General features: G+C 43.2%; 1 protein-coding gene across 7 annotated transcripts in view; it reads left to right on the top strand.

Moving 5' to 3' along the window:
- Phkb (phosphorylase kinase regulatory subunit beta) overlaps positions 1 to 14,235 on the top strand; it is a 210,521-nt gene that overhangs the window by 175,064 nt on the left and 21,222 nt on the right. For all 7 annotated transcript variants that reach the window (XM_031340678.1, XM_031340676.1, XM_031340673.1 and 4 more), the window contains 2 exons: positions 43 to 245; positions 11,760 to 11,894. In XM_031340678.1, coding sequence (XP_031196538.1) covers positions 43 to 245; positions 11,760 to 11,894 — 338 coding nt within the window. The remainder of the gene's footprint in view (positions 1 to 42; positions 246 to 11,759; positions 11,895 to 14,235) is intronic.

Genomic DNA, 14,235 nt, shown 5'->3' on the forward strand with positions numbered 1-14,235 from the left:
TAACTAGAAATTTTTTTAACAGTAAAGTTCTGGCATTTGTAGGTAACTCTAGGTGCCTTTGGACATGAAGAGGAGGTCATCTCTAATCCACTGTCTCCAAGAGTGATTAAGAATATTATCTATTATAAGTGTAACACCCACGATGAGAGGGAGGCGGTCATTCAGCAAGAACTGGTCATCCATATCGGCTGGATCATCTCCAACAGCCCCGAGTTGTTCAGTGGCATGCTGAAAATACGAATTGGGTAAGTGCTTTGATATGCATAGGGATGTGTTCAAGTGGTCCTCAGCAGATACCAACTTCACAGGTAAAGCCATGCCTACGTGTTCAGGGAGGTGTGCCTCTTTCTTCCATGCTATAGTGCTTCCACATCTGCTGCTGTGGAGAAATGAATGCCAGCGGCCGAAAAGCATCCACACCTGTATTTACTTCCCAAGCGAGGCATAGCAGCGAAATTGAAATAAAAATAAAATGGATGAGCCATGACAAATATATATATATATATATATATATATATATATATATATATATATATATTGTCTTTAGAGAGAGAATGTGTGTATGTAACTGGAAACTTCCAAGTGAGAGGGCAATGTTCAGAGACCTAGTACAGGCATGGTAACAGAAGGCATTGCTGACACTGTGTTACATTATAGCACAATCGTGGAGGTCAAGGACAACTATGGGAGTTAGTTTCCCCATTCCACCATGTGGGTCTCAGGGATTCAGCTGAGGCTATCAGGCATGTTGGCAAATGCCTTTAGTAATACATGTAACTTTGTGTCATTTGTTGCTTTACAACTTTTTAATTTTTATTTCAGATGCTAATGCGATAATAATAGCTACTTGTCCATACTGTCTGCAGCACCATGAGTGCATACTGTAAACCACAAGTGTGCACTGTAAGCTATGAGTGCACACTGTAAGCTGTGAGTGCACATTGTAAGCCATGAGTGCACACTGTAAACCACAAGTGTGCACTGTAAGCTGTGAGTGCACATTGTAAGCTGTGAGTTCACACTGTAAGCCATGAGTGCTCACTGTAAGCCGTGAGTGCACACTGTAAGCTGTGAGTGTACTCTGTAAGCCATGAGTGTACACTGTAAAAGCCGTGAGTGCTCACTGTAAGCCATGAGTGCACACTGTAAGCCATGAGTGCACTCTGTAAGCCGTGAGTGCGTACTGTAAGCTATGAGTGTACACTGTAAGCTATGAGTGTACACTGTAAGCTGTGAGTGCACACTGTAAGCCATGAGTGCACATTGTAAGCTGTGAGTGTACACTGTAAGCTATGAGTGCACACTGTAAGCCGTAAGTACACACTGTAAGCTGTGGGTGTACACTGTAAGCTGTGAGTGTACACTGTAAGCCATGAGTGCACACTGTAAGCCATGAGTGTACACTGTAAGCCATGAATGCACACTGTAAGCTATAAGTACACACTGTAAGCCATGAGTGCACACTGTAAGCTGTGAGTGCACACTGTAAGCCATGAGTGCTCACTGTAAGCCGTGACTTCTCACTGTAAGCAGTGACTTTGCACTGTAAGCTATGTGACTGCACACTGTAAGCTATCAGTTTACATCCCCTGCAGTCGGGCTGTTCCTACTATCTGCTTCACCTCTCTAGATAGCAACTCAGTGTCACACAGGAAGACTTGAACTTGAGTCCTAGGTCTGCAGTCATCTCATGAGACTGTCTCGGACATGTATGTTCCTCTTCCTTGTTCTTAGAGTTTGCCACCTTCTAAACTCTTGGAATAGATAAGTGAACCTTTGAAAACCAGCTTACAGATAAGTCAGCAGAAAGTAGTGAAATTAGTATGCCCATGGCGACAGGATGAAGATTCAGGACTGGAAGCTAGTGTAGATTCCTCAGAGTCACTGCTTTGGCCTGCTCACTCTCGAAAAGGAAGATGAGTATAGTTTGCAGCATCATGACTAACGTTTGATGAGGTTCTCTCCTTGTGAAAACAGGTTCCTCTGGGGAATTCCTTTTAGGCACCACAAATCACAAGAATTCCAAGGGCAAAACATCCCAAATACCTCTACCTCAAACACATTGTGCACACAGGTCCTTTCAACCTAGCTTCGGAGAAGCCTTATGCTCTTGATGGGAGACACATCCTGGAAGAGCCTTCCTCAGCCTACACTGGTCCTCCTTTAGGGTCCATCGGAATACCCCAAGTCTATTACATACAGAAGCTCAGAATCTCAACACAGTTGTCGGCCTTATTTGGCATGATTTCACCTCCCGTTTCTTAATTGAATCTAATGAAATGTGTGTCAAATCCTGAAGCCTCCCCCAAGCCTGTGCCCACAGTGATCGATCATGAAGTTCCTACAAAGGTTTAAGAATACTTCTTCTGTAGTAGGCAGGTATAGGCATCAAGTATCATTCAGTCTGTGGACATTGTGACACCTCCTCTGAAGAGGAAATGACTATAGATAAGGTACAACGTAGCTCTCAACTTCAAAACAAGTTAAGAGTTTATTCTAAGCCAAAATAAGTGTGACTGTGCTCCGGGCACATGGGTTCAGGTTACCCAGAACAGCACCATAGAAGGAAGTATATTAGCTTTCTTTAGAATAAAACAAAATCATAAATCAATATAGTTCCAAATACAGCCCCAAAGGACTCCTCTTCCAGGGTACATCTCCAGTGAGAGCACAAGGCTCCTCCCCTCTAGACCTAGAGGGCAGGCACAAGGTAGACAGATGACAGCAAGGCTTGGAACACAGCTGTAGCTGGCCGGTGGCAGGTGGCAGCTGATGATACTTTTAGTTCATGGATTGGTGGGAGCTATTAGTCTGTCAAGAATGGATGCTGAGGCTGAGTGTAGTGGCACTAGCCTTTAGTCTTGGCATGCAGGAGGCAAAGGCAGGAAGATCTTTGTGAGTTCCAGCCCAGCCAGAGCTTCACAGTGAGGCCCTGTTCTCAAAACAAAAACCACAGAAAGAATGGTTGCTAAAGAGGGCTGTTAAGTCAGGGACAGCTGTGGACAGTGAAAAAATAACCCGGGATCCTGTGGCTCTGGATCTGCAAAGTCTAGCTACCACATCAGGAAGCTTTAATCCGTCAGCCTGGTGGAATCTTCACCTCCCTGGGACTCTCGTTACACAGTTTTGTCTCTTTTTACATATTCTTATTACATTTACCTCATGCTTAATAAGTTTTTACTAAGGTCCTTAAGGCAATCCCACTCCCCCAAGTATGCACACCTTTAGTATTGGCAGGAGCAAACACATACTCAGTATGTCTCCTTATAAAGGGTTGCCTTGAATTAGTCCCTGGAACATTTTTAATTATTCAGTACAGTTTGGAAAGGCCAAATTCTTTACAAATTGTTGAACCTGTAGCTGCTTCTAAGATATTCATTTATTGTTCGTTGATTAGTTGGTTGGTTGGTTGTTTAAGTAGGGAGATTTAGAGAACGTACTTGTTTGCTTGCTTGCTTCTTTAGATGATGCCAACATGTCAGGTGGGTATTCTTATCTGAATTTTTTCAGTTATTGTTTTCTCTTAGTGCTAATCAAGATTAAACATTGACTGGTCAGATTTTTATGTCATACTCTTCTTGAAATGCCAGCATTCACTAGGCTAGGCTGAGTGCTCGTGCTTTAATCCCAGTGCATCTCAATTCCCACAGGCAGCCTACACTTGCATCTGGGCTTTAACCTTTTTCAAGGTGTCTTGATTTGCATCACACATTGCTCCAGCTGCTCTTGAAACCAGCAGCACAGTGTCTTCTCGTCTCTTCTCTCCAAGGCTAACCCTGCCAGTGCAGTGTCTTCAACTTCACTGAACAGCCAGCCTGCTACAGGGATGCTATCCTAGCCTTACAATGATTTGATTTGCTGTCTCATTATTGATCTGTGTGCCAGCTTTCATGTTGAAATAGATCAAGTTCCTGACAGGCCATTACTGTAAAGACCTGTAATCAACTGCTTTCTTCTGTAGGCCTGTCAGTCAGGCTCTAATAGGAGAAAACCCTTGGGAAGGTATACGATCATGCCTTCCTCAGCTCTGCCTTTAATGGTGCCTTGGCCTTCTGTGAGCAACTGCGACCCAGGTGAATCCTGTCTTCTGATGCCCAAGATGGCCTCTGTAGATTTATTATATTTAGATGTATGTATACAGATATAGATATGTGTATTTAGTACTCAGAGAAGGTCATTGGTGTTAGAGGTACTGACAGAAGAGTTGGTGATTACAACCTCAAGTTCATTAGCATCATGTTGGCACTCTCAAAAATCATTGTTTTGAAGAGCCTTTGATGGGAGATGAGGAGGTGAAGTGTCCTTATCTGTCGTTACCTCTATTCTGTTGATTAGGTCTGGGAGAAAGGGGGCGAGGCACAGTGCTCCAGTTTTGTAACTCCAAGTTCAGTTGTCTCATCAAACTGTCACACTTTCTGTGTTAATGTTTATCAGACCAAAAGTCCTCCCTTGCAGCTTTTCCACTTCCTGTTATATGTCGTAGATATCTTGGGCTGCCATAGTAAAATCTCATAGATAGCCAACTCAACTAATGGAGCTTTATTTCCATCTCACCGTCTGCAAGTTCAAAGTCCTGGTATCCACTGCTTTAGTTCTGGTGAAGAGTCTTCCCTGGGGACAGCTGCGCTCTCCCTAAGGTGACTGTGACCTCAGCCGAACCTGGTACTCTCCAAAGGCCCGGCTTCAGATGCTCTCCCATGGGCCAGGGCTTCAAGACAGGAATTTGGAAAGTGTAGTGTTACAGCTTGTTCTATGGACAATCAGTTATTAAGTTGTTAATATTAACTATAAATTTCAGTCTTTATTCTCTTGAAGTAATGTGAAAATAATTCTTAAAATCGTTTCTTGCCCAGGATCAGGACTATTATTTATGGCTTGTGTTCTCATCAAGTGTAAGCTGTATATCTTGAGTGGTGTCAGTTACTTGACTTCTTTTCTCTGTCCCTCCTTAATGAGGGCATGCTATTAAATAAAATGCTGACATATAACACGGTGTTCTTGCTAACCTCACCTCTGGCATTCTCAAAGGGGGGACATGTTATCTGACTGTCCTGTGGTTCTCCTCCAGCTGTCCTGAGGGAGGACATTGCTATCCTCCAACCACAGCCTGAGCTCTGTGCATACTTATTAGTTACTCGTGTATATCCTCCACTTTCTCCTTTGCTTACCGGGAAACTGGGGTGTCTCTTCACTCTTGTTCATCAGACTTCAGTCTAAGGTAGCCATCATTCTCCTGACCTCCCTCAGTTCTTCCTTTCTCTTCCTTTCTCTTTTTTTTTCTCCCTCTTCCCCCTATCTTGGGAATTAAATGCTTTTATGTTGGAGTTGTCACATCAAGTTTGTGACCTTGGTAATCGAGACAGAGGTGAGCAGTCAGAGCTGCCCAGCGGACTTTTGAAGGATTAGAAGTCCTGGATGTGTGTCTTGGTTTTCTCTTTTTTTACCAAAATCCTTTGTTCCTCTCTCTTCCCATTGGCATATGATTATCACACTGGGTCTGGGTCACAGGACATTTTCTGCTTGTCACTGTGCCTGCTTTTTCTGAGTCTGACACCTTCTCTAGTACTTTATACATAAGGTGCTTTTTTGTCTTTATTTTGGTCTTTGCAAAAGTTTCACAATATTAGAAAATTAGCTTTTGCTAACATTTTTGTGATTCTCTAGACTTTCAAAGGACTTTTTAAAATATATATGACCGTATTTGTTCTTCAGTGTAGAATGTTAGATAAGAAGTAGTCATTTCCCCATTTAAAAAGTAGCTCCACAGTGGGGCACAATCGGTAAGGGATGGGTTTGGCTCTTCACTGTGTAAGTGGAGTTGTGTTTTCACAACTTACTTATTTTTGATTCTTTGACAGTTTCACACATCTATACGATGGATTTTGGTCACCTCTCCTCCCATAGCCATATACTCTTTCAGCCCCACCCCTCCTGCTGACATCTTCTCGACTAGCCTTAGTTCCACTTTCATGTCTTCCTCTTCCTCCTCCTCCTTCTTTTTCCTCCACTGAGTTTAGTGAGGGTGCCTCTCTGAGCATTGGTGGGAAATTTGCTGAATCATGGGCAACTTAGCAACAGCAACCACTGAAGAAAGTGACCTGCTGACATGGTTTGCTCACCTTTAATACCAACATTCAGAGGCAAGTCTGGCAGAAGCAGGCGGGTCTCTGAATTTGAGGCTAACCTGGCTTACATAGTGAGACCCTGTCTCAAAAGATAAAAAAGAAAGGAAGAAAGGAAAGGAAAGGAAAGGAAAGGAAAGGAAAGGAAAGGAAAGGAAAGGAAAGGAAAGGGATAAAGGAAAGGAAAGGGAGAAGAAAAGAGAAGAGAAACAAAAAGAGACGAAAAGAAAAGAAGAGAAAAAAAAGAAAAGAAAAAAGTACAACCTAGCATAGTACCCACTAACTGTCAGTAGTCCCTTGGGAGGAATGGGACCTCCTGAGCACTCTCCCAATTGTGATGAAATGTTAACAGGCCCAGACTTGTGTTTGTCTTGTGTAGGAAACCATGCCTACAGTAGGTTCATCATTACAACAGCTGTGTCACCATGTCTGGAAAACAGCATTTCATAGCATTCCTCCCACCCTCTAGCTCTTCTGCAATGTTCCTAAGCCTTAGGCTAGATGATATTGGCTTCCATCTTAGGGCCAAGTACTCAACAGTAATTTATTCTCAGCATTTTGGTCACCTGTGAGTCTTTGCCTGCTACAAAGTTTCTTTTTTCTTTAACAAAGACCGAGAACCGCACTAATTTATGGGCACAAACATAAGTGTTTAGGAGAGGGTTTGACTATATGACCAATTGAGAAAGCAACAGTAGTCAAGTTCTCCCTGAGGGCTGTAATCTCCGCAGCTGTGGGCTCTTGGCCAGGTTTACAGTAGCAGGCATGGCTCTCCTCTGGTAGAGCAGGCCTCATATGCAATCCAAAAGTGGCTTGCTACCAATTCCCTCAGTAGTTATGCCACAGTGGGCACATCTTGCCTGGCAGGTTGTTGGTGTGGCCACAACTGTGTGGGGACTGTTGGTGCCTCTTCTTCCCCAGGAGCCTCCATAGCACCCCAAGCATCATGAAAGCCACCCAGCAGAGTGAAGACTTGGAGTTCAGTCCCAGCATGATTTCTCTGTGCCCTGCAACTAAAGTGTCTTCAGCAACAGTGTCCTACCATCTAGCTCTAGTGGGCAACCAGGCACAGTGACAATAGCCTGTGTGCCTGTGTTATTTTGGGGTATCCAAAACCCTGGATGCCAACAGCTTGTACGGAGGGAAGTCACACCCAGCACGGGGTTCTCACTTAGCAACCTGCGGCTCCTGGGAAGAGCAGTACTACCCATGCAGGGTGCTTCTGTTTAAAACTTTTAAACTATATTCTTTTAATCAGCTTACCTCAAATAATAGGCATACATAAGGGCATTTTCATACATGCTTAGTTTTGGTTAACCCTTCCTTTCAGCCTTTTCTTTCCCCTCTCCCCAGACTCCATCTCTCCCTTCCCTAACTACTTTCATATTCTCTATGTCCTATGTTCCCCTCCCTTAAGACTTCCTCTCTAGTGACCCTTTTCAGCCTCCTGGCCTCTACACATACTTGAATTAAACATGCTAGTCTCTCTGGGCCTGAGCCTTCCTTGCTTGAAAATATTTCCTGGCTCTATAGGTTTTCCTCAGAATGTCAGAATTTCATTTTCCTTTGTACCTGAATAAAATCCAGTGTGCCACTTATTTATGTTCATGTGGCCATCATCACATCTGCCACGCTGTTAGAGTCTGTTGTGTCAAAGGCATAAAGCAGGTTCTGCATGTTTGGACTTTCATTCCTGAGTATCTTAGAGAGTAGATGCAATCTTTTAGAAAAGGCTTGTAGCCAGGCATGGTGGCTCACACCTGTAATCCAAGTACATGTAAGAATGAGACAGAAGGATCCCCACAAGTGAGAGAGAGAGAGAGAGAGAGAGAGAGAGAGAGAGAGAGAGAGAACAAGGATTGCAGAATGGCTGCCAGCACCTACCTCTGAGGAGTCTGAGAGACCCATGGAGGGTGACACAATGGAAAAAGTGACTCATAAAATTAGAAAGGCTGCAGGCATGTTGGTTGTGCCGATGAGCCATGGGGTAGCCAGTACCAAAGACAGGGAGACGTGTAGTAGTGTGGAGCTCCTGGAGGTCAATACTGAGTGGGGCTGGCTCTAGGCCCGGTGGGCAGCCCATTAGCCCCCAGCATGGGGCTGCTGCAGCTATAGCCCACACTGCTTGCCCTGCTGGGAGATGGAAGACAGGGGCACTAGAACTGCCCACTGGTTATAAGTACAAAGGTCGGGCAGGTAGGGGAGTGTGTGGCATCCAGGAGACAGTCCCCAGACACCCTGCTTAGCTACAAACATCACCCTGACTCTGGGTGACAACAGGATATCTGAGAGGAGTCTCGGCAATGCCTCAGTGCTGGTTCTTCAGAAACCAGAAACCTTGAACCAGACCAGCGACTCACTGCAATGAATATTTGTATGTCAAGCTATTTGGGCTGTGTGTGTGTGTGTGTGTGTGTGTGTGTGTGTGTGTATGTGTGTGTATTTCCTGAGCGACACACTGCAGTTTGCAATGCAGCTGTGGTGAGCAAATGTGTGATGGAAAGATGAAGGAATAGAGCAGTGAGTGAGCAGTGGAGAAAGCAGGAACTAGAGACACAAAGGTAGTGTCAGGTGGGAGCGAGGCCTGCAGTGGATGGGGAACATGTCATTGCTGACAGGGTGGTGCGCAACAGCTTGCTTAAACTCAGCCCCTAAACAAGCTGCCCAGCTGCATGATTGCCTTGGCTCTGAGCAACAACAGTATGTCTGTGGGTCCATGTCAGCTCTGCCCTGGCCTCTTAGGGAGGCTCTCTGGGCACCTGCTGGGCTGGAAGGAAGCACCAAGACACTGCTCCAGGGGTGGGAAAGTGCAGCCTGAGATGTGGGAAGGCCAGAGCTGGTTCAGGGGTCCCTGGGCCTGCAACTAGGCTGGGCTGTGGGGTTCTCAGACTCTTGGACATCCAGGTACTGCTGGGAGTCATGGGAGAGCTGAGAACTACTACTACTATTTCTTCTTCTTTTCTTCCTCCTCCTTTTCCTCCTCCTTCTCTTCCTCCTCCTTTTCTTCCTCCTCCTTCTCTTCCTCCTCCTCCTCCTCCTCCTTCTTCTCCTTCTCCTTCTTCTTCTGCTTCTTCTCCTTCTTCCTTCTCCTCTTCTTCCTCCTCCTCTTCATTTTCTTCTTTTGGGTGGGCGGTCACAAGAATGAGGGATGGACCTGGGAGAACTAGGAAATGAGTGTGATTGCAGTACATGATGCGAAATTCCCAAATAATCAATAAAAAAAAATCTATGTTGGAGAAAAAAGGAAAATGAAAATAAAAAAAGAGGGGACATGCTGATTTTGTTATCATTGTTCATTTAGTTGATAGTTTGGGTTTTGGTTTGATTTGAGACATGGTCTTACCATGTAGCCCAGACTTTCCTCAGTCAGGATCTCCTGCCTCCACCTTCTAAGTACCAGAAGTACTGTTGTGTGCTCAACTAGCATGTCTGGATCACAGTGCCATTATCATAATAACAAGTGAACACCACCAAATATCCAATATGTAGCCCCTGAGTGACTTCTTACTTCCACACATAGTATACATTTCTGTAGTCTAGAAGAGAGCCTTCCTCTCAATGTTTCTTTTCACTCCATTGGCTTTCTAAGTGACCAGAGTACAGATTTTCCACTGCATGGCTCAATAATGGGCCATTAGTCTAAGCTACTACACACATAAAATATAGCATTAAAACAAGAGAGAAATAAAATAGAATTATAAGTAACTTTAAGTTAAACATATAATAGACTATAAGATAAAAAAATCAAGAGTTTTATTTAAATAAAAGGTCCATTGAGTACTTTTTTTTTAAACCAAAGTGTTTGTAACAACTAATTTTATAAGAAATTTTAACATCAAAGCATCCAAAACTAACTGTGTTCTTGTGACTGCTCTGTTTGTGTACCATTTTGGCAAATATAGTCTCTAGCACAGGAGGTGAACATGTCAAGAAATTCTACTTTTTGCCAAAAACATATGCTTATTTTAGTTTTCAGCTGATTTAAAGAAATATCCCAAGGCTTTCGGAACATTAAGAAAGAGGAGGGAGAAAGAGAGCAAGAGCTGGAGGGTGGGGAGGCTGCTGTGAAATGCCCCCTTCCGGGCATTCACAGGGATCTCAGTGCAGCTGTGTTCTAGCCCCGAACAATGGGATCATCTGGCAACAGGTACCACTTACCATATTAGGTTCCAGGAAAAAAACTGGAATGGGCTTAAGTGGGGATGGGAATTTTGCTAGGGATACCTGGGGACAGTTGGGGTGGATACAATCAAACCTTGTAATGGTTTTTAATATATTGTTAGCATCCTGTCCTTGTGTTAGTGGGTTACAATTACTATAACAAAATATTTGATAGAATCAACTTGCAAAGACAAAAATTGTTTTGATTTGAATTGTTGGGGATTTTTGTCCATGGTCAGTTGTCTCCATTGCTGTTAGGCCTAAGGTGAGCAGCACAGCACAACACAGCAGCATCACCTGGCAGAGCAATACCCTGGCACTCAAGAGCGTAAGCAGAAAGGGGAAGGTCCCATTATGGACATCTCCCTGTGGCCAGAAAGCCCGTTCCAAGGACCTCCTCTTGAAGTTCCAACCATCTCTTAGTCATACTAAGCTCATCAGTGGGGTGGGGATGAGAGGTGGGAGGCATTTAGTTCCAAACAAGCAGTTCTGTTTCTCTCAAGCTGAGCATTTTAAAGCATGTACTTAAATCCCTGACATCCATAAACAACAACAATAGGAGAGAGGAGAACGGAGATCTTCATCTGAGACCACAGAGATTGGAAGTCACTGAGATTCTTGATCTGTGGCCTTTGGCCTGGCCCAAAACCAAGGGGCCTATGTCTTGTTGACTCCACCCTGGTCGACTCACCTGGGGTACTCTAAGGCTTTTCTCCCATCTTTCGCACTGAGACATTAAAGCCTTCCCAAGAGGGAGCATGGCTGCTGTTTTGCAAACCAGCTTTGGCAGAAAGAAGGGCTAGAATCTTTTGACTGTGTCTGCCTTAAGTTTTCACCTCTGTATGTGCAGTAGCTTAATGGGTTGTTCTTCCAGGGAGTATATCCAGAGAAAGACAGTCCTCTGTCTAGGTGCAGCATCCCTTCTCTAATACACCACTGTAGTTAGCTTGCAGATAACTGCCCTTGTATTTCAAACATGGGCACCTATGGTTCTGACCAACCCCAAGTCAGTGACTTATGAAGTTAAAAAGACATTTTTTAAAGAATCATCATCATCCTTGTCATTACCAGGAAGAGAACATCCATGTGACAGCACAGCTCAGCCCCTTTCCCAAGATACATTGTTCATGTGCTATTTGATGTTGGTGTGTGTCTTATAGCAGCTATAGTATGTCTACATGTATATTGTAGTATAATATATGTATGTATGTACATATGCTATTATATAGCAATAGTGAATCTGACCTGAACAAAAATCTTACGTATTTAGCTTTCACTGTATTTCATACCTAACTACCTGTTCGAGAGCAGCCTTTAGATTCTGATCAGGTTTCAGTCTGGAGAGAGGAAATATCAGTGGTCCAGGAAATTTAAATGACCTTTTCTTCATTTTACCCTGGATGCATCAGTCCTGTGAAGAGTGTTGCTGAGGCATGAGGTGATTGCATCTGAAGGAGATCTTTGTTCTTGCTTCAGGTGGATCATCCATGCCATGGAGTATGAACTGCAGATCCGTGGCGGGGATAAGCCAGCCATGGACTTGTACCAGCTCTCGCCCAGTGAAGTTAAGCAACTGCTGCTAGACATTCTCCAGCCTCAACAGAATGGAAGGTAAGCAGTCCCTTTTGTCACCTGTAGGACACTCAGCAAACACAGAAACATCTGTTTTTTTTTTTTTTAACTAATGTGAATAAGACCTTAGTACAATATTAATAAGAAATTTCAGAAGTCAGACATGATAGCTTAGACTACAATCCCAGCACTTCCAAGGCCTGAGATAAAAAGGTGTCTGAGCTATATAGTGAGTACCAGGTCAGAGGGAGATCCAAGCAGAACACGAGGCTGCCTTCCCACGTATAGACAGCAATGACACAACAAGTTGAAATATCCAGATTTATGCATCTATGTTGATTTGAGTTTTATACTTTCTCCAGGTATAGTTTATAACACTTTCCCATTTTTATTACTCTGTGCAATATATAACATTTCATACAATTTTGACTAAATTTCCTTTCTGGAACTTTATAGTGTGTGACATTTCCTCTCAACACTTTGGCAGGAGAAATCAGGTTTTATAACATTATGTAGATGTGCTGCCCGATTCTGTCTCTGTAGACTAAGCATCAGCTAAACCCTTCCATATACGTGACTTAGGAGCCGTTACAACAAAACAAGTGTTTGTGGATTGCCTTGAATTTAAGTTTTGTTTTGTTTTTTTTTTTAATTCCAGGATGAACAGTCAGTAGTGTAATTATTTAGGCAAGTACTTATTTAGTGTAGTTGTGTCTATTATCCCTAAGATAACAAAGTTATATATGTAGAAGAGTCTAACTGGAATCTTCTGGAGAGGTTGTCTATAAAAGTGTATCCTGGTGTATGTATGTGTGTGTATGCATGTATGTGTTTAATACACATATACATATATTACACAAGAGCTTAGTGTATTTGTGTCTAGCATCCTCAAGATGATGAAATTTTATCTAGATAGATAGATAGATAGATAGATAGATAGATAGATAGATAGATAGATAGATCTGTGATTACAAATGTGTGCCTTAGGTTCTTACCCTTGTTATAGAACAGTCAACATTTTCAAATGTCAGCTGTGGATGCAGCAGCATCCCAGTGGCATCCCAAGTGATGTCTTCTGGAGCTAGACAAGTTAATACTGAGATTCTTGTGGAAAAACTAACATGAGAGAACTGATAAACAAAAGGAAAATTCTCCCCGATAGTTTTGAAGCATTCTACATGGCTTCTATGACTAAAACAGAGTGGTGCATTAACAGAGTGGCCATCAGAGAGAGAAAAGAGTCCAGAGATGAACTCTCAATAAATACACATTAGGAATTTGCTATATGATAATATTACCATCATAAGCCACTGGGTCAAGAATGGACTTTTAAAATAAATATTTTTGACAACTAGATTGCTATTTGCAAAAGGTAAAATCAGACACTCAGTATGACATATAAGAACCAATTCCAAATTAGAGATCTGCAAGTAAAACATGGGACATAGAGGACATTGATAAATTTCTTTTTAACCTTGGAATGGGAAAGGCCATGTAATGAGTATGATTCAACCCAAGAATAAGATAAGAAACAACTAATAAAGCCTATCAAAATTTAAATAACCTTTGTTTGTGGCAAAGATAATGTCAAAAGAAAACCAAGAACCTGAACCCATGCACTCTCTGAAGACTTAGTATCCTAGCATTCTTAAGAACCAAAAGATATTGTTGGTCGTCCTAAGAGGCTGCAAACCCTTCAGCTCCATTGGTCCTTTCTCTAACTCCTTCACTGGGGACCCTGTACTCAGTTCAATGGATGGCTGTGAGCCTCTACATCTGTATTAGTCAGGTACTGTCAGAGCCTCTCAGGAGATAGCTATATCAGGCTGGCTTGTCCTTCCTTCAGTCCCTGCTCCATGGTTAATCTCTGCAACTCCTTCCGTGGGTATTTGGTTCCCCCTTTTAAGAAGGAATAAAATGTTCACCTTTTGGTCTTCCTTCTTCTTGAGTTCCTTGTGGTTTGTGGGTTGTTCTTCCTGTATTCCAACCTTCTGGGCTAATAACCACTTATCAGAGAGTGTATACCGTGTTTGTTCTTTTGTGATTGGGTTACCTCACTCAGGATGATATTCTCCAGATCCACCCATTTCCCTAAGAATTTCATAAATTTATTGTTTTTAATAGCTGAGTAGATGTACCACAAGCTCTGTATCCACCTCTAACTAGTACCCTCAGAGCTCCCAGGGTCTCAACCACCAACCAAGGACTGCACATGGATGGGTCTGATTGTTCTGGCAGCATGTGTATAGTAGAGGATTGCAAATTTGATCATCAATAGCAGGAGAGGACCTCAGCCCTGTAAAAGTTCTGTGCCCCAGTGTAGGGGAATGCCAGGGCCAATAAGTGGGAGAGGGTGGGGGTGGCAGGCATGGGGAGGGGG

The sequence above is a fragment of the Mastomys coucha genome, unplaced genomic scaffold (assembly GCF_008632895.1).
Source record: "Mastomys coucha isolate ucsf_1 unplaced genomic scaffold, UCSF_Mcou_1 pScaffold22, whole genome shotgun sequence".
Taxonomy (NCBI): domain Eukaryota; kingdom Metazoa; phylum Chordata; class Mammalia; order Rodentia; family Muridae; genus Mastomys; species Mastomys coucha.